The 20566-nt window shown below is 43.6% G+C and overlaps 1 protein-coding gene across 3 annotated transcripts in view; it reads left to right on the top strand.

Moving 5' to 3' along the window:
* The window catches only part of ST6GALNAC5 (ST6 N-acetylgalactosaminide alpha-2,6-sialyltransferase 5), a 193880-nt gene that overhangs the window by 152474 nt on the left and 20840 nt on the right, over positions 1–20566 (top strand). Inside the window, exon 3 of one of the 3 annotated variants that reach the window (XM_023209211.2) lies at positions 19628–20037. The exons of the other annotated variants lie outside the window; for them this stretch is intronic. Within the exon in view, the coding sequence (XP_023064979.1) occupies positions 19628–20037 (410 nt within the window). The remainder of the gene's footprint in view (positions 1–19627; positions 20038–20566) is intronic. 3 annotated transcript variants of the gene reach the window in all.

The following is a 20566-nucleotide window of genomic DNA, read 5'->3' as shown; positions in this document are numbered from 1 at the left end:
GGGCGGATCACAAGGTCAGGAGATCGAGACCATCCTGGCTAACACGGTGAAACCCCGTCTCTACTAAAAATATGCAAAAAATTAGCCGGGCACAGTGGCGGGCGCCTATAGTCCCAGCTACTCAGGAGGCTGAGGCAGGAGAATGGCTTGAACCCGGGGGGTGGAGCTTACAGTGAGCCTAGATCGCACCACTGCACTCCAGCCTGGGCGGCAGAGCAAGACTCCGTTTCAAAAAAAAAGAAAAAAAGAAAAAAAAGAAAGGTCTGGAACATGGGGTGCATCTGTAGCCACACGGGATCCTTGGGTGGCCAGGAGGCTGTCGTGGGGTGACCAGTTGGGGGTCACATGGGAAGGATGCTTGGAAGAAGAAAGTGAGAGAAGGAGGTCAATGGAAAGACATAGGTCAGCGGACTTACAGCCCTGTCCACTGTGCCGGGTCATCAAGGCCCACTCAGGCTCCCTCCTTCCTGCTGCCCCTCCTCCAGGCAGTCTTCTCCCCTGCAGCTACAGGCCCCTGCAGCCAGGCCACAGAGACCAACATACCCTCCGCAGGTGGGAAACATAAACACAGGCAGGTCAGCTCAGTCTTCTATTACAAAGCTCACATATGTAGGGAGGCCCAGTCTGGTCCAGGGCTGATTTCAGGAAAGAAGATTATTCTTCAAGATTTTCTCCTAGGAGGCAGCACCACAAAATGGAAGGGGAACTGACTGTAAGTTCTAACCTGAATTCTAGTCTTGGCTTTGGCAGTAACTCACTGGGTGACCTTGGGCAAGCTCCTTCGCCTCCCAGGGCTTCTCTTTCTTCTATGGCACTTATGTGGTTTATTTTAAAGGTCGTGCACGCTATCTTTGACCTGTTTGCTGCCATTTTCACTGGAAAAAAGAGCCCTGGGAGATATGATTAAGGAAAGACTCCTGGCCTGTTAGCCAGGGGAGCCCTCCTGCCCAGACCCTGTAAGCACTCTGGATAAGCCTCCGCTGCTCTTATGTTAATTTCCTCCTCTTTCTCACCTATCCTGCTGTCTCCATAGAAGGGCACAGCACGGCCAGTTGCATTTAAAATTGCCTTCTAAAATGCACACACATGCATCCTGGCTGGGCAGCCTTTGTGTGGAGCTGGGACTGATTCATCTCAGGAGCCTAATTCTAGCTTTCGCACTGGCTTGTGGAGGTGTCACTGAGAAGGTTTCAGAGGGCTAAGCTTACCAGCTCTCCAGAACCGGGAAAACGTAGCCTTGGCTCCACGTGCCAAGCAGCAGCATAACATGCAGGGCTCTGCAAAGTCAGCAGAGAAAGGATGGCAGGTGTCAACCACTGCACGTATTTTACTTATTTATTGATTTACGGTCCATCTTCCCAGTTTGTCTGTAGCCTCCTTCATAGTAGAGATTCAGCCTCATTACCTGTCTCTGGTATCCTTAGCTTGCAGAATGGTGCCTGGAACATAGTGGACCACTGAAGAACACTTTTTGAATGAATGAATTAATGAATTAATTAATATATGTTGGGTACAAGTGTTTTGCTGTGGAACACACTCCTGGAGTCTGGCTCCTGCCCCACAGGCTTGTCTCTAAACTGATGAAGAGCAAGGCAGGCACTGGGCACAGTGGTTCCAGTCATCAGCGGCCCAAGAACGTTATCCCCAGTGTAGGTGCTCTCCCCAGTTGATGGGAATCTGGGAGAGGTGGTACTGACAAGAGTTTCTTCACCTCCACTCCAAAGACAGAAAGCAATGAATGTTAATGACAGAGGCAAGCAGCAGGTGCCAGTGCCAGCTCCACTGCTCAGTGCTTCCAGATCCTTTCACGGTTCTGTAATGTACTCAATCCCCAAAGGTGTATCTCCTGCCTTCTAATCACTTACAACAAAATACATGTTGCCCTTTACACCGAAGATAAATTGAAATGTGTTCAGGTTCCCTTCTACCTGGGCTTATGACCCAGTCTCAGAGCACCTACATTTGGGGGCAGGGGTGAAGTATACTTTCCCATTGGCCTCTTCCAGTTGCTGGAAGTGTGAGCTTACGATGGGTGACCATTTATTGAGCGTCTACTCTGTGTGTTGAAAACTATGCCAAGCTCTGTAAGTAAGACAACATCCCAAGGCAAGGCAACTGTAACCTCCTGAAAGATGCTGGCAAACAAACCACCATTATAATTGAATTGGAGTCATTCAGGGCAGAGATGGTGGACGGCTGGACTGAGGAGCACAATGTGAACTGGAAGATGCAGAGTTGAGAGAAATTGAGTGTTATAAGACTTAATGATTGATTTGCTGCAGAGAAGGAAATAGAGGGTTTTTTGTGACTCCCAGGTTTCTGGCATGGGCAGCCAGGTGGGGTTGCGACCTTCACTGCATGGAAGACAGGGTGGCAGATCTGGGGAGACTGAAGTTGAGTTCAGCTTTAGATGTGTTGGTGGTGATGTTCTGATGTACCATTCAAGTGGAAAAGTTCATTAGGAAGTGGAATTACTTAATACCAGGTATCATTCAATGAATGGGGGAGTTTTATTGTTTTAGTATTTTTAACTTCAATAATGTTTGAGAGAGACATGTCTTCTTGTATTTGACAAAACACTGATTTGCAGTTCTGGTATCTCTCCTGAGTAAGCCTTATTTTTGAGATAAACATCACATCAGCCCTGAGTGCAACTAAAAATGAGCTGGGCCAGTGCAGTGGGGACTGCGGTCTGTCAAGGCTCTGTATTTAACAATGCCTTTCTCCAGTGGCCTCTGCCCTGTGCCTCCCACTCTGTCAGCTCTAAAGGATATTTAGTCCTTGCAGCTTCAAATTCTTTAACCCTTCTTTGGCCTCTCAAGATAAGCCCTGGGTATCACTGAAACCTCAGGCATGTCCAGAAACAAGCACAAAAAAAGAATGTGACCACTTCTGCTTAACCTGGCCAGAGCAATTCACTAAGCCTTGCACCTGAAAAACCGAAACAAAACTTTCTAGCAAATCAGGTCCCCACAATCAAAGGGTGGACAATTTCACTGAAGGTTGGAAAAATGATCAGAGCCTCTTCAAAACTTCGGGACATCTAAAGACCTCACTGTACTCTTATTAGAATTCAAGCTGGAAGGAAACATCACAGTCCTCCAAGTGACGCATGAATGAATGGAAAGCTGAAACCCACTTTCTGCAGCTTCAGAAATTCATATTGTTATTCATTCAACCAACATTTATGGAGCATCTTTTATATTTAAAACACTTTGTGGGACAGTGTGGGACACAAAGAAAAAGAAAGTTATTCTGCCTCCCCATGAAGTGACACACAAATGGCTGAGTTTGGTGAAGAAATAACTGCAATGAGTAGTGGGGTTTGCTAATAGCAGTGGAGGAGGTGGAAGCTCCTCTACAGATTAACTCATTGAACCCTCACAGCTTTATGAGCTCGGGTCTAGCATTACCATTACTTTATAGGTGAGTTAACTAAGACACAGGGAAGTTGAGAGATTTTCCCAGAGTCAACAGTTGGTAAGTGAAGGGATTTGAACCCAAGCAATCACTATTAAAGACAACTCTGCTGAATAAGTAGCCTTTACATAGGACCTGGAATGTCGGGTAGACTGTCAAAAACTGCAGCTGGGACCGCTGGGAGTGCATTCCAAAGGAAGGCTATTCTAAGGGGAAAAGCAAGGACAGGGTACATTTGGACGTGTGGATAGTGGTCCAGTGTGGGCATGTGTAGAGTTCCTGAAATGAACTCTACAAATTTTACAATTTTTTTTTTTACATCTTGAAAATAAGCTATAAAGTGTCACTTTTGGAAATATAGACGTCCCTCTTTAGGGATCATTGCATTGGAGTGACATGATCAGAACTGTACTTTAGAAAGAACATATGACTCCTGCACTCTAGCTACTTAGTACAAAAAGTGGAAAAAAGGAGAAAGTTTCTTGGCTTCTGAACTACAATGATTGTAGTTGCATTGGCTGCTATCACAAAGGGATCCCCAAACATGTGTAATAGCTCCAAAATGACAGCTTTTGTCTTGTTCACATGGTCAAAAAAGTGGGAGTTTCTACTACGTCTCATCCAAACCTGCTGTTTATTTGTGTGAAGTGCAGGGACGGCTGCTAGAATAAGAATAGATAGCAGGAGGGCCAGTATGCCTCCTAGTTTATTAGGGATAGACCGTAAGATTGCATATGTGAACAAAAAGTATCACTCAGGTTTAACGTGGGGTAGGGTATTTAGGGGATTGGCTAGGGTTATTTAGAGACTTGGTCTCCTTCTGTTCTTTGTCTCTGCCACCTTCTATGTGTGGCTTCCAATGTTACTGTGCCATGTGTACCAAGGTGTCAGAAAGGGAAAGACTGGAGAAGACACCTGCTTCTGAAGTTTTCCAATGACCTCTGTTCCCATTCCATTAGGAGGCACAGGGCTCTCCCGAGAGGCATGGGGACTAGAAACGAAGTCCCTGACTGGGCAGCCACTTCCATCTGTGACTCCATACTGTGAAAGGGAAGCATGAATTTTGGTGGAAAGTTAGTCATCACCATCATACCTGAGTGAGGAAAGAAAAACATATTTACCCTTCAGCAGTAACTTTTCAAAGTAGTCTGCACCTCATTTTGAAGCCTGGTTGAGACACGAGTTTTAAGAGCAAATGAGGCTTAACATAACATAAGCACAGGCCTGTTCAGCACCAAATCTTATTTGTCTAAATGATTGTTGAAGGTTCCAAATTGATTTTATACTTTCCTACCTAAGTGAACAAAACATAATTTAAGCTTTTCTTGATGACTTAGGATCACCATTATGAATGTCATTTATGGGAATGCAATGTGTTGTATACCAGCAGCTTCTAAGTGGTGTGGAAATGTTAGTTCCTGGGCTGAACGCCTCCCGAATTCTAGGCTGTTCACTAAGTCCCTTCATCAATCTCTTGGGTCCCTTAGAATTTTTACAGTCACTGTGTGTTCTCAGTACCTCCAATTTCTATGTTTCTCTGCTTTCTGATTTCTTCTGCCATTTTTATTATTTACTAACCCATTTATGTAGGTTTTCTTTTTTCTTCTTTAAGACTCCCCAGTCCTCTTTTCTTTCCAGTCCTTCCACTGATTTTATTTTGCACATTATGGTGGAAAGAGCATGCACACATGTGGGAGTGGCTTTGGCCTCAGCACTGACACAAGCTGTGCCGCAGAAACTATGACCTTGATCAATTTAACCCCGAGCCCCTGTTTCCTCAATATAAACTAAGGTGGAGATAGGGATCTTACGGGCTTACATTGGGATTAACTGAGATGCTAGTAATAATACAAAAATTCATCTGTAAAAATTGATAGTCATTATGACTGTTATTTTGGCACTTGGACCTGGTTTTTATTGTCATCGTCAATAGAAATAGAAAGAGTTCATAGGACTCCAGGGAGTTGGAATCCAGACATGAACAGGGGAAGAGCTAGAATACTCGAGACATCTCTACAGAGTAGACAGCTAAAGCCATGAGTCAGGCTCCTGAAAGTCTCCAAGAGGTTATAGATCTACTAATGTGCTTAAGCAGAATCTAAAGAAAGGTCTGATATAAATGGATGAAGCCATAAGGAGAATATCAAAAAAAGAAGACTGGATAAAAATGTTCCCTGTTTCGAAGAAAAGAAGAAGTTTTCTAAACCTTGAAACTCTTTTAAGCTATCAATCCTATCTGCCTTCATTCACTCCCAGCCTTCTTGAAGGAGCAGGGGGCTTCCATCTCTTCTTGCCAGGAATCTGCTTCTTGTATTTTACAATTCCTTGCCAAATCTGGGCAGAGTCAGCGGAGTGAAGGCAGTTGTGTCTGGGCAGTCTGCCTAAGAGGTTCCATTATATAAACAGTAGGTGCTTAATAACTTGCATTGTGCACATAAAAGGGAAAAAGAAGAAAATGTGATTTTTCACTGCTGCAGAGTAAACCATTCTGTGGCCCCAGAGGATGCATCACGTTTAGCAAGATTAACGCAGGTGGCAAAGCGCCTCCCCAGTGGGTATATCACAGCTAATGTCCACCAATGGTTAGCAAATGAGTAGACGGTGCCTGTGTCAAAAATCCTGTTTCTACCCTCATGCTTTATTTATTTAACTAATGGCTGCCTCACTGGTAGCTCATCAAGATGGTGTTTACTGAGCTTGGCAAAGTGAAAAATTATGATTTTGTTTACTCATGTGTTTCCAGCTGGGGTGCTGAGTTGTTATCCAGGCAGCTGATGACCGTTCTTCCACTCTCAGAGCCCCTAACACAGGCAGTTCAGTAAACAAACCATCAGCTTGAGAACCAGAGCGTCAACACTGCCACAATCTGGTTATTTGCTACTTGGCAGCTGTCAGTGTCCAGAACCCCAAAGGATGACTCATTCTGGAACCTCCCTTATACTTAGATATTAAAACAAGTAGAAGTCAGGTTAAGTGTAATTGGTTTACTTTGAGCTATTCAGTCGTTTTTGAGAAAAAAAAAAAAGAATACTTATTCCAAATTAAATATTTGATTTGGGATAGATGTGTCTCTTGCTCTATACTCAGGCATGTAAAAATAGAATGAAAACCCAAATAGAAAACCTGAGAGAGGTCATCACTCTGGAATGGTTCTCACACCTGCATTAACTAATTTAGTTACTTGTATCGCAAATATTTAGTGAGTACCTACTGTGTATTAGGTCCTGGGGATATTGTGGTGACTTAAATCCAACACAAACATGAACCTAGTTCTTCAGAACCTAGCAACTTTGTAGGAAAGACAGACATTGAATCAGTGATTGTCAATATGATGAGAATTATAAAGGGAGAAACAGGGTGCTACACTAGTCTTGGAGTTTAGGGAAGGATCCTTGAGAAAGTGATGCTTTGAATGGGAGATGAAGGAGTTCCAAAAATCATAGACAGGGAGAGGCAGAGAGGGTAAGTTTAAATATTATTATCTCAGTTAAGTCACAAAATAACTCTGCGAGGTTGGTATTATTGCTCTGGTTTACAACTGAGGAGACTTGGGTTCCAGAGGAAGCATGTGCAAAGACCTGAGGCCAGACTTTATGAATAGTGCCACTTGGAGCTACAAGGTCGAGCAAAGTCAGTGTGGCTGGAGTAGAGAGGAACCATGAGAGGCATGAGATACAGAAGGACTTGCCAAGGAGTTCCTAATTAAAAGTGCATTTTAGAAAGCCCACTCTGGCTGGTATGGAGAATGGATTGAGGTGGATGTAGGAGGACTGGGTTTGAAGCATGGCAGTGGCTAGGTGAAGATGATAGTGGGTTGAACTAGGGGTGGAGTCAGGGGAAGCAACCTGCAGGAAGATAGAAATGATTAACGTCAACAGACACACAGGAGGTTGGGTCAGCAGGGTCACTGAGTGGCTGGATATGAGGGGAGAGGTACTGGCAGGTTATTCCACAAGGCTCTCTTTATATCTGTAACAATTAAGCCATAATAATACTAATAGCTACTGCTTACTGAGTGTCTACCATAGTCATTTTATAGATGAGAAAACTGAGACTGAGAGTAGGGAAGTACCTACCAATAGATGACTGAACTGAGATCTGAGCCCCAGCCTGACTCCCAAGCCAGTGCTCTCTCCACTCTAATGCTACACTTACGATTCTGGTCAATTCAATATTTTTCTCATTTGGTTGACTGAAACCTCAGCTTTTTCCCCCAATTTAATTCAGCTATATTTACGACTCCAAGTTCTCATAATTCTTTTGCCTTTGACCGTTAATTCTCAGTTATCCTCCAGATTTCAAGCCATGCTATGTTTATCTTAGGGCCATTTCAAACAGCAGAGGCCAAAGAAGCCAGTTTCATGGAATCGGGCTTGTCAGGCCACATTAAATATCACCTCACTCTAATGAAAATGCAGCTTTTTGTTTGTTCTAATGAGCGCAGGGGGCCTTTATGTCCAATCTCTTCCTAGAGGAAGTAATTGCATACGAGTGACCTTTGAAGGAAATCACATCAGGGAGTTATCTGAAGGCACTGAGGTGAGCCAGTGCGTAACATCAACCAATGTACTAGCGTTCCAGAAAAGAAACAAATAGGCTTGTCCCACTGACAACTCATCCATGCCCCCTTTAGACAGAGGAAAATCATCTACTGCTTGCTGAGAAAGTGAGGCACTGAGGCACAGAGATTTCTTTCACTATTTCTTGAACACCTGCTGTATGCCATGCACTGTGCAGAATCCCTGCCTCATGGTGCTCCCGTGGTAGGGAACAGACAATACAGAAATTTAAAAAAAAAAAATTTAAATCATTAAAGATTTTGATAATTACCATGAAGGAAACAAATTGGGTCACGAGAGGTGGTAAAATGTACCTCAACTTCCTCATCTAGTTAAAAAAGAGATAATGGTGGAATTTGCCTCTCGGGGCTGTCTTCAGGACTAGGTTAGATAACATATGTATTGGGCTCAGAAGAGGTCCTGGCACATTAGTTGAACACTTAGTTAGTGTTATGCATGGTTAGCATCTTTGTTATAGAATAAGTGGGGGAGGCAGTCAGGAAGGGCCTCCTGGAGGAGGTGACATTTAAGCTGAGACCTGAGAGATGAGAAGGAACCAAGCTTATGAACAACTGGGAAAGCAAAGGCTGGAGACCAGAGAAGGAATGCCTACTGTCTCCCAGGAACAGAAAGAAGAGGGAAATCAGCCAGGCTGGAGAGTAGAGAGTAGGGTAGGGAGTGAAATGAGTGAGGGCCATGAGGCAGACAAGATCCCAACCAGGTAATTAACTCAGTTTTATTCTATAAGCAAGGGAAGGGAGTGGCGTGAGCTATGCTTTGAAACCCCACTCTGGCAGGTGTGCAGAGAATGAACTGAAGGGTGAAAGCTGCAAGACAAAGGAGAATTACAAAGTCGAGGCACCAGAGGGAGGGTGTTAGGCAGAGGGTAGCGACCTTGTTGGTGGCACAGTATTAGTTTCTTAGGGCTACCAGAACAAATTGTCACAGATCGGCTGTGCTAAAACCACAGAAATTTACTCTCACAGTTATGGAGGTTAAAAGTCTGAAATCAAGGTGTTGGCACAGCCTTGTTCTCCCTGCAAGCTCTAGGGAAGGATACTTCCTTGCATCTTCCAGGTTCTGGCGGTTGCCAGCAAACCCTCCGCGTTCCTCACCTGCTAGACTCATCACCGCAGTCTCTGCCTCTGCCATCAAGTGCTGTTCTCCCTGTGTGTCTCTGTGTTTTGTGTCTTTTCTTATAACTCCACCGGTGACTGGATTGAGAGCCTGCCCTCATCCAGTATGACCTCACCCTGACTTACATCTCAATTACATCTGCAAAACCTCTGTTTCTAGATAAGATCATATTCACAGGTACCAGAGTGTAGGGCTTCAACGTAGCTTTTGAGGGAGGCAGAAAACCCACAACAGCAAGTTGAGTCTTGACTGTCCCACCTCTAAGGGGCTGTGCTGGCCTGACAGTAGCCCCCCATGGCCCAGCTTCTGGGGCAAGAAAAAACCCCAGCCATGTACAGAGGCATTCAGCATCTCTCCTGTAATTGGGAGTTGAAATGCTGTGTAGCTATTCCCAGTTGCTTATTCCAAATAAGCAGGCAAGTGGTGGAGAGGAAGGCAGCCCGCTGAGTGAGGGCAGCATGTTAAACAAGGGATATTCCTTCTTATTTATCTGTTTCCTTAAAACCACTTACACTTTTAGGTTGCAACTTAAGTATACTATTATTTAATGATTCCTTTTCGGTGAGTACCCAGTGACTTTGAACAGTCTATGAATACAGGTGGATTGTCTTGGATTTTTAGAAGTGAGGAGACTTGGGGTTCATCCCAGAGGCTATCTTTTGTGTATGGTTTTGGACAAATCCCATAGCCCCCTGAGCTTTGGCTTCTTCTGTAAAATGAGGATGTTGGCCCAGCCCAGTGCTTCTCAACCTTGAGGATGAATCAGAAGCACCTGGAGGGCTTAGGAAAACACAGATTGCTGGGCCCCATCCTGGAGCATCTGATTCAGAAGGTCTAGAGCAGTGCCTGAATATTTGCATTTCTGGCAAGTTCCTAGACTCTGTTGTTGCTGCTGGCCTGGGAACCACACTGTGAGAATTACTGGCCTAGATCATCTCTGAGATTTCTGCAACAATATTATTCCATGAGTCTATGAAACTCATTTTAATGTAAATGACTAGGTGAAGTGAATTTTCTAACCTTAGCTAACAAAATTTGGATTCAGTATAAAAATATGTCCCAGCTACTGCTCACTCTATTTTTCACTTTGGGTTTATCTCTCTAGATTTAAGGGTGTTGTACAGAGAATAGAAAAAGAGATGGGCCATTTAAACAACACCCTTAAGTGTAGAGAGGTACCCAAATTTTGCTAGCTAACATTAGAAAATTCACTTCATCTCCTGTGTCTAGAGGGGCCTCCACATACAAGGCTCCCAGAGAAGTCAGCTGAATGTTGGCTCAGAGCTCAATAGAATCACTTAGCTTTAGTGGCACTTATTTAGGGTGGAGGGTGGGGCACAGTAGATGCAATTGAAAACCTGAGAATAAAGGCATAAGTAAGCCCATGAAAAGATGTTCATCATTAGTCACTCAGAAAATGCAAATCAAAAGCACAGTGAGGTACTTCTTTTCACCCATTAGAATAATCAAAAGAGACAGTACTAAGTGATGACAAGGATGTAGAGAATTGGAACATAGTGGGTGGGAATGTAAAATGGTGTAGTCACTTTGGAAAGTAGTTTAGCAATTTTTCAAAATGTTAAGCAAAATTGTCATATGACCCAGTAATTCCCCTGCTAGACATCTATTCAAGAAAAAATGAAAACATACGTCCACATAAAAATTTGCATGCAAATGTTTATAATACCATTATTCACAATAACCAAAAAATGGAGACTAATCCAATGTACATCAAGTAATGACTGAATAAACAAAATGTGGTATGGACAAAAATAAAGTACTGACACATGCTAGACACATATGTATATATGTACAAGATGATGCAGAATTTTGATGAATCTCAAAATTATTATGCTAAGTGAAAGAAGCAAGACACAAAAGACTATATATTGTATTATTCCATTTATGTGAAATGTCCAGAAAATGCCAATCTTTAGAGACAAAAAGTAGATTAGTGGTTGCCTAACGCTGGCATGGAATGGAGAGTGACTATAAATGGACATGAGATTTCTTTTCAGGATGATGGAAATGTTCTAAAATTAGGTCATGGTGATGGTTGCCCAACTCTGTAAATATACAAAAAAAATTATTTTTAATTCATGTTTTAAATTGAGGGATTTTATGGTTTGCAAATTAATCTCAATAAAGCTGTTAAAATAATTTTAAAAATAGAATGGAATTAAATTTAAAAAAACTAATGGGATTTCCTGCATCTCCCTCTGAAGGTCATTTAGTGCTGAAGGTGGTTATGACATATGCAGATTCCAAATACTGGGCTTTAGAAAATATTATCCTAGTTACCCAGTGAGAAAATATCAGGAACTGCTTACTGGAAGAATGGGGACACTTAAATACAATAAACACGTCTATTTCACACTCGTTATGTGCCAGACACTGTGGTGAGTGCTTTACATGGCTTATCATTCACTTATTCTTTGCAAAGTATATTTGTTGAATGCTATGTGCTGGGCACTGTCCTTGGTGCTGAAGATACTGTGTGACTAAGACAAAGTCCCTCCTTTCAGGGAGCTTAAACATGTAGACATACAAAGATTATTTTATGTAGTGATACATGAATTTAAACAAAAACCTGGATAATGAGAGGTAGTTATAGTAGGTGGGAAAGGGGACTAGTTTAGATTGAGTGGTCAGGGAAAGCCTCCCTTGGGAGGCGGTCTGAGGTAACACCTGAAGGACGTGGAAGAGTTACCATGCAGACATGAGGAGAAGAGCGGCTTGGGTGGAGGAATTGCTAACATAAATTATATCAGACAGCAAGGAGTAGAGAAATGATAGTGTAAGCAAGGGAGAGTTCTGTACAGGATGATGTTGAAAGGATACACAAGGATAGAAGCTGCAGATCTTGAGAGTCATGACACAGAGCTCAGTATAAAGTTTGTCTTTTCATGGAATAGTACACAACCATGAAAATGAAATCATGTCCTTTGCAACAAAAATATGGATATATCTGGGGGCCATTATCCTAAGTGAATTAGTGCAAGAACAGAAAACCAGGTGCCACATGTTCTCACTTATAAGTGGGAACTAAGCATTGGGTATTCATTGACATACAGATGGCAAAATAGACACTGGAGACTACTAGAGTGGGGAAGGACTGATAGGGGCAAGAGTTGAAAAAACTATTGAGCATTATCCTCACTATTGGTGATAGGATCATTCATGCCTCTAAACTCAGTATCACACAATATACCCATGTAAAATATCTGCATGTGTACCCCTGAATCCAAAATAAAAGTTGAAATTATAAAAATAAATATAAAAATATAAAGTTTGGTTTCTTATTCCAAAAGCAATAAGAAGCAAACAGTAAGATCTAAGCAGATGAGTGACATAATCTGATTTACATATTAAAGGGGATCCTGGGATCTACACAGGAACAGAAATATAAAAGATAGAATAAAAGAAGTGAACTTAAGAGCTAAGAGTGCTGCAAAAACTACAAGACAATGGTGGCTTAGATGAAGATGGTGGCAGTAGGGACGGTGAGAAGTGGTAGGATCAGGGGCATATGTAGTAGGATAGACCCAATAGGATTGTATGAGTTGTAAAGGGCAGAGAAAAAGAGGTATCAAGAAAGATCCTTGAATTTGGGCTTGAGCACCTGGGTAGAAGGTGCACCATTACTTGAGATGGCAAAACTTCCCTTTGAGTTTGGCTTTACTATCTTCATGTCACAGATTAAAAATGGGGCTCAGAAAAGCTAAGCAACTTTGCTCCAAATTATCTATCTAATGAGTGGAAGAAGCAGAGTCAAAGCCAGTGACTCAAGAACAGTATCTTCTAAACCGCTCAGTACTGCCTTCTGCCCACGGATTTCTTGCATCCTTAGCCAGCCAGTAGATGGAAATCAGATGAGGTGGCATTCACTGGGTGGAGACAGGAAGACTTCTTGGCAGTGAAGGCTGGTGGGTGGGCTTGTCATTGAACAAAAAGGAAAGGAACAACTTGGAAGAGTAACATTTTTCTAGTGAATCACATTAAATAATCAGCATGGCTTATACCCAGTGTCAGCCTGAACTGAGATTGACAGCTAATAAAAGCATAGTAATTACAGGAAAACATCAGATTGGAAAGTGCAGAGATTCTTGAAACACCTGAAGCCATTTAGTATGTCTTATGTTTGCTCCAGACCAACAGGCAGCTCCCAGAGCAAGACCGGTCTCATTACTGAGCTAATGGACATTGTGCTCTGAGGTACTTTTCCCTCTGCCAAATAAATCAGAATTTTAAAAACGGAAGCCTGATATTGCCATGCTGCAAATGTTTGCAAGGACATCGCTGAGTGTTTTAGGTGTCAAGTTTAATTTGAGTTGGCCTGGCCTATTCTCTTAAGGAAGGCTCCAGAGGCATCAGCTAGGTCACAGGGAGAATTCCTTCTGCTCTTGCTCTTCAGGCTGTGACAGATATCAGACCTTGATTCCCTGAGCATGCTTCCCAAGAAGGGATTGCTCCTGTCGTCACAGTCCAAAGGAGTTAGTTGTGATGAAAGTAGTCACGCTTCCCTATTGCATGATGTTAGGTTTGTTTAGGGGTTTTGTTGATGATGGTGCTGGTTTTTGTTGTTGTTGTTGTTGCTGGGGGCAGGTGGGGATGATGGAAGGAGAAACTCATTCACACATTCTAAAATATTCATGAATCCTCCTCTAAATTGCAGATAGTGTCTTAGATTCTGGGATGATGGCAAATACTTAAAATTATCAAAGAACAAAAGAGACAGCAAAAATAAAATGGTAAGCTCTGAGTGTGCATGCACGTGTGTGTGTATGTCTTCACACTCCCTCTAGAGACCTGCCTCCCACTGGCTCCTGTACAGCATGCTGCTCCTGGTGGCCCAGGCTGTAGCCCTGAGCATCAGCAGCCTGGAAAACAGTCACTCCTCCATGTGCTGTGCATTTTCCTGGGCATTCTTCACCTCACAACAGCTCTAATGACCTTGGCATCAAGTTCTTACTGGGGATTAATAACTGGCTGGGCTTAATGGCCCTTACTGTGTCCTGGGCCATTTTCCCAGCCAGCCATTAATTCCAGGCAGTGCCCTGGACTCTGGTCATTATGGTTCCCTGGGCTGAGAGGCTGCCCAGTGGCAAATGGCCGCAGCCTCCTCTGCAGACAGAGGTTTCCATAGCCCACCACCCTTTCTTTTTGTGGCATCTTTACCAAGGCCTGAGTACAGATAAGTGATTGGTTATGGCACCACATTATATCTACTTTGTATGTGACAGAAGGTAGGTTTTGCAGAGGATAGATAAGGCAGGAGGTTGGGTTTCATTCACTCATTTATCCATCCACCTATTCAGTATTAATTAAGTGATTTTTTTTATGAGTCAGGATGGAAGAGAGACTAAGCTAGGAGTGAACTAAGATAGAGGCCTATGTTTCTTAAGAAGGAACAGAGTATCTCACCAATGAGGCTTTAAGGAAAATGTTCCAAAGAATTGAGGAGGCTGAACACTATGAGGAAGAAGTCAGAGAGAAGGCCTTGCTCGGCGGAGAGCCCGCTGGAGCCACCTTCCCTCCTGTGTCCTCTGCAGTGCATCATCTCCCAGGCCTACGGGCAGAGCTTCAAGTTCACCTCCCCGTGTTCCACTTAGTGATTCATCAACCCAGCATCTGAATGCTTAAGGGAAGAACATGTAAATATTACATAAGGAATCTTGACTCACCAAGGCATGAATATTTCCACCCATATCATTAAGACGCTAAAGGTTATAATGGTACTGAGAGTGTGGGAGCATGATTCTCTCAGAGGACTGTACCAAATCATGAGAAACACAGTCATACAGTTTGTACACCTCTTCGCCATTCTGCCTTCTAAAGTATCATCAGTCCCCCTGAATACAAGAAACAGACTTCGGCCGGGCGCGTTGGCTCAAGCCTGTAATCCCAGCACTTTGCAAGGCCGAGACGGGCGGATCACGACGTCAGGAGATCGAGACCATCCTGGCTAACACGGTGAAACCCTGTCTCTACTAAAAAATACAAAAATCTAGCCGGGCGAGGTGGCGGGCGCCTGTAGTCCCAGCTACTCCGGAGGCTGAGGCAGGAGAATGGCGTAAACCCGGGAGGGGGAGCTTGCAGTGAGCTGAGATCCGGCCACTGCACTCCAGCCCCGGCAACAGAGCAAGACTCTGTCTCAAAAAAAAAAAAAAAAAAGAAAGAAACAGACTTCATTTTGTCCTTTGGAAGTGGATTAGCCTTTAGTACATGATCTTCTCAGCTGCTGGAATTGTAACATTATGTTTAGAACAGCTATTGTCATTGTATTGGCACCCCTTACCAAAAGCACCTAAGGCATAATTCAGACTTCGATCTTTTTTGCATTGTTTGGTGCATCTGCACAACTCAAAGAATGGGTGTTAGTGTCTGAGGTAATCAATACCAGAGCTCAGATTTCTCAGGAAGCAGAAATCATGAGGGTGGCTTTTTAGAACTGGGTTGACCTGGCATGTTCTGGTGGTGCCCAGTAATCACAGAGGGTCAGTATGGCAAGGTCAGGAAACTTGGCCTTCTCTGAAAGAGTGTTCAGTTGGCCTTCTGTGAGCAAAGAGAAAGAAAGAGTACCAGGTCCTTGGAAGGCCCCGAAGGCGATGTGTTTCACCTGCCAACCAGTCTCTGTTCTGAGAATCGAAGCAGAATAATTAATTAAGGGGAAAGACATGCTTCTGGGACCTTTCTTCAGAATGTTTTCCCTAGTAATAATGACTATAATAAAATTACAGATCAAACCGGAAAATTCAGGATAATTCGAGGTGAGCATGATGAGAAAAAGCAGCTTCCCATGGCCTTAGGGTCCACTGGGATGAATTTACAAAGCAACCTTATTAAGCAAATGTGCTGAGTTACACAGAACCTCAGGGGTGTATTAAGTCCTCAGTGAAGGTCTTTAGAATGAATGAACAAATCAGTGCTGTCTGGCCACAAGTATTTCGTGTCAAAGTCAGTCCTGCCATGCTCCACCATCAACCCTCTACCAACTCTTTGCAGTCAACTGTAGTCTCTATTTCCTCAATCCAACCACGATCAGACTCTGTCACTTCTGTTCAGCTGAGACTATTTTGGCCAAAGTCATCAAATCCAAAGCCCACTCCCCAAGTCTTGTTTTACTTGTCCTATGACACTGTTGACTACTTGCTCCTTTTTAAAATTGTCTCTTCTGCTGGTTTCCATTACATAATCCTTTTCTGGTTGTTCTCCCACCTCTCTGGCTCTTCTGAATAGGCTTAAATGTTCCCTCCTCTTTGGTCTCATGGCCCCTTGTGCCTAATTGCATTATAGCACTTACAGCACAGTCCTGTCATGGTTTTTCTGGGGGCACCCTCAACCTGGACTGTATGCTTTTTTTTTTTTGAGGAGTCCTGCTCTGTTGCCCGGGCTGGAGCACAGTGGCACAATCTCAGCTCACTGCAAGCTCTGCCTTCCAGGTTCACGCCATTCTCTTGCCTCAGCCTCCCAAGTAACTGAGACTACAGGTGTCTGCCACCATGCCCAGCTAAATTTTTTGTATTTTCCGTAAAGACGGGTTTCACCGTGTTAGCCAGGATGGTCTCAATCGCCTGACCTCGTGATCCGCCCGCCTGCGCCTCCCAAAGTGCTGGGATTACAGGCATGAGCCACTGCGCCCAGCCAACTGTATGCTCTTCTATTGTGTTACTAAGGTTGGTGCAAAAGTAGTTGTGGTTTTTGGCATACTTTTAATGGCAGTTAGTTTTGCACTAACCTAGTATCTGTAGCACCAGGTTCAGTACCTGGTACATAATAGGAATTTCACCATTGAATAAATTATCATGGAACTCTTCCCTCTTCATCGTTTATGTATGGGATGTGCAAGTAAAATAAGGGAGAGGAAAGTTAAGTTAAGCATTTCTTCCATTTTTTGGCCACTGAAATTGCCTCTCATCCCAACAGTTCGCCCAGGGATTCAGGACTCCTTACTCCAAGTTTCAGTAGTTTTCTGAGGGGAACAGGGGCCACCTTCTGGACGTCTGGAATGTGGCTCTTCCTGAAGAAGGTTTGGTCTCAACCACATTTCAGCATCATGTACTTAATGTTGTAGTTAGACGAATCTATTTCAAATGATCCTCAAAGGAATGGAGGTATTTGGTAGAAGATTCTTGTCACTTTACTGCATCCCCTGAGCCCAGTCTCCTCAGAGTGGTAACAACACTACTGATTAAAAAATAGCATCACTGTGTTTCTAAGAGGGAGGAAAGAGGCAGCGAAGTGAGAAAACATCCCATGACACTGATTCTGCTTATTCTGCTGTACTGTGTTGTCATAACGGTGAGTCCCTTTGTCTCTGCAGTCGGGGTTTTGAGGTTCAAATTTCAACACTGCCACCACCTTACAGTGTGATCTTGAGCAAATTGCTTCATTTTTCTATCTTTCAATATTCTTATTTGTAAAATGAGAGTGATAATATAGTATCTTAGAGTATTAGTTGAAGGATTAATGCAATTATATTTATAAAAAATCAGAACAGTGCCTAACACAGTTGTGGCCAAAAAGCACTCAATAAATATTAGCTGATTGGCTACTGTTTTCCTTTGTGCCCCCAGCTTTGCTGAGTTCTCAACAGCCCCTTACTCAGACTTCAGCAGGGCCTCCTCTCCTCATACTGTGTCACACTGTATTGTCCTCCTTTACTGACCACTGTCCCTCACTAAAGTATAAGCTTTCAAGGCTGTTTGCCCCATTTTTGCATTCTGACTGCCTAGCACAGTGCCTGTCATGTAAGAGTAATTAGATGTTGGGGGAATTGTGAAAATTTGCAATGGTAGAACCTCCATTTCATAAGCCCTGCATCAATTATAAACCCTAAGTGGTCACTGCTAATATCACGAGTACTTATTGTACAATTACTTTATGGACCCCTGCATTCTCTTCTAAATGGGTGATAGGGAACACTGGACAGGAGCAAAAGGCTCCACACTGACCAATAATCCTGATAGCACCTATCATTTATTGAATGATCTCTGTGACAATCCTATGCTAAAGGTTCAAACACATGCAGTTGCTATTTTTGCAGGCCAAATATTGGCAGTTTCAAAGGGCTCAATCTAATACTGTATGTATCTTAATTTTTTTTATTCTACCATAGTAGAGTGAGGTTTTAACCTCAGTTAGAGATAAGAAAACTGAGACTTGTCGAGGTTAGTGACTTGCCAAGGTCCCATAGCTAGTAGGTGGTGGAAGCAAGGCTGGGCCCATCCTGCTACATCCCAGAGCTGATGTTTTGAGGCACCACAAGGTGAGGGAAGCTGGCTGCCCTCAGGTGCTCTCAGTGTAGTTCTGAAGACACAGCCATGTCTCAGGAAATTCCCAAAGTAAACACAAAGCTGAATATATGCAGTACTAAGTTGGATTCAATTTCCTGAGACAGTGCAGGAAGCCAGCATGTCCTGTTCAAAGCTAACAGAGAAGGGCATAGGCTCTGGAAAAAGTCTAACAATGCAACGTCTCTTCAGAACATCTTGATTATTATTTTCTTGTACATTTTCTGGCCTTGGCCTCAGGTCCTAATTACATTATCTTCAAATAGCAACTAGAAATATTGCTCATTAAACATCAACACGGGAATGTTTAATTTGTTAGGACATAGGTGTTTTGAAAGCAAATCATTGGTTCAGGGCATTGAACTGAGCGCTGCCATTGGAGTTGTCTTTGGTGAACACCATGTCCTGGCCAGAACTTCGCCAGGATGCGTATTCACTGCAGATGAGAGAAGGACCTAGGCCCTGCAATTCCTAGATGGGGTCTGTGCCTCTGAGCTTGAGGCTTTCTTTATGTTTATGAAAATGGGACAACTGAGTTTCTCTCTCCCTCATCTGTTAAAATAGAAGAAGCAATCCTAATTGTCATTTCAAAATTATGGCCTCTAAGGAGTTACAATCCGCATGTCATTTCCCATATGATGTTTAGTTGACGTTTATTTAGGATAAACATATTTGTAGAGCATCCAAGAATTTTAATTAGTGTTTAACTTTCAATAAGGTGAGTTAAGAGCATCACAACTAGTTTCACAGCAATTTGCAGGATAGTCTTTGCTTCAACTTGGTAGTAACTTTGGACTCAAAAATACCTAGTTTTGAAAGCTAAAAGCACGACTTTATTACTTGCTAGGAATACAGGGCAACTTTGGACAAATTTGTTAACATCTGTATGCTTGAGTATCTTCATCTGTAAAATGACCACGAGAGCAACCTTGCTGGGTTGATGTGTCGATTTGGTTATTTCGTATCAGTAAAGCCCTTAGTCCAATGTTTGATAGGTTGGTGCTAACTCCCTTTTGCTCTTGTCCAGTGTTCCCTGTCACCTGTTTAGAAAAGAACACAAGGGTCCATAAAGTAACAGCAGAAGGGATATACTCTGACATGACCGGGAGGAGAAGAGAGATGGGTGCCCTTCTCCCAAGGCAGGGAAGTAGCCTGCTGGTGCTGAGTGAGGGTTAAGCCCTTTGCCCCTGACAGTGTCCTTCTCCCCCTGCCTTCCAGCCCCTGAAAATGCACTGCAGGGACTGTGCCCTGGTGACCAGCTCAGGGCATCTGCTGCACAGTCGGCAAGGCTCCCAGATTGACCAGACAGAGTGTGTCATCCGCATGAACGACGCCCCCACACGCGGCTATGGGCGCGATGTGGGCAATCGCACCAGCCTGAGGGTCATCGCGCATTCCAGCATCCAAAGGATCCTCCGCAACCGCCACGACCTGCTCAACGTGAGCCAGGGCACCGTGTTCATCTTCTGGGGCCCCAGCAGCTACATGCGGCGGGACGGCAAGGGCCAGGTCTACAACAACCTGCATCTCCTGAGCCAGGTGCTGCCCCGGCTGAAGGCCTTCATGATTACTCGCCACAAGATGCTGCAGTTTGATGAGCTCTTCAAGCAGGAGACTGGCAAAGACAGGTACAAAGGCACAGGGAAGAAGATGCAGGGGAGGGTGAGGATAAGTCATCGTTGGCTGACTCACCTAAAGCAAAGCTTTTGCTACAGGTTTTTGTTGTGGGCCCCACTGCTCATGTCATTGCTAGAGTTCACTTGTAGGGTCCTCTGCGTGACTGGGCTGCTCAAGCTGACTTTACAAGGCAAAGTGAAAAGAAGCATGGAGATAATTATAAGGATATTTCAGGGCCTTATTTTTGAGGAAGAGGCTATACAGCTACTGGCCTTCATTGGTTAAAAGTGCAATATAACAGTTTTATTGCCTTTCAGTTTACTTGCATGAACACTCACCAAAAAAAAAGTGTGTGGGTTTATTTTTTCCCATTCAAAGGCAAACATTTATTTAGTCAACCAGTATTTATGGAGTGCCCACTACTTGCTCAGCACTGTGCTTGGCCCTAGGGAAACAGTCAAACACAAGAGCCCACCCTCCAGGTGTATAAAGTCTTGGAGACTTACCAAGTAGTAGCCAGTGCACTGAGGGTCTTGCGAG

Source organism: Piliocolobus tephrosceles, chromosome 1 (genome assembly GCF_002776525.5).
Source record: "Piliocolobus tephrosceles isolate RC106 chromosome 1, ASM277652v3, whole genome shotgun sequence".
Classification (NCBI taxonomy): Eukaryota; Metazoa; Chordata; class Mammalia; order Primates; family Cercopithecidae; genus Piliocolobus; species Piliocolobus tephrosceles.
Note: the sequence above shows the minus strand (reverse complement) of the source record. Positions and strands in the feature narration are given on the sequence as shown.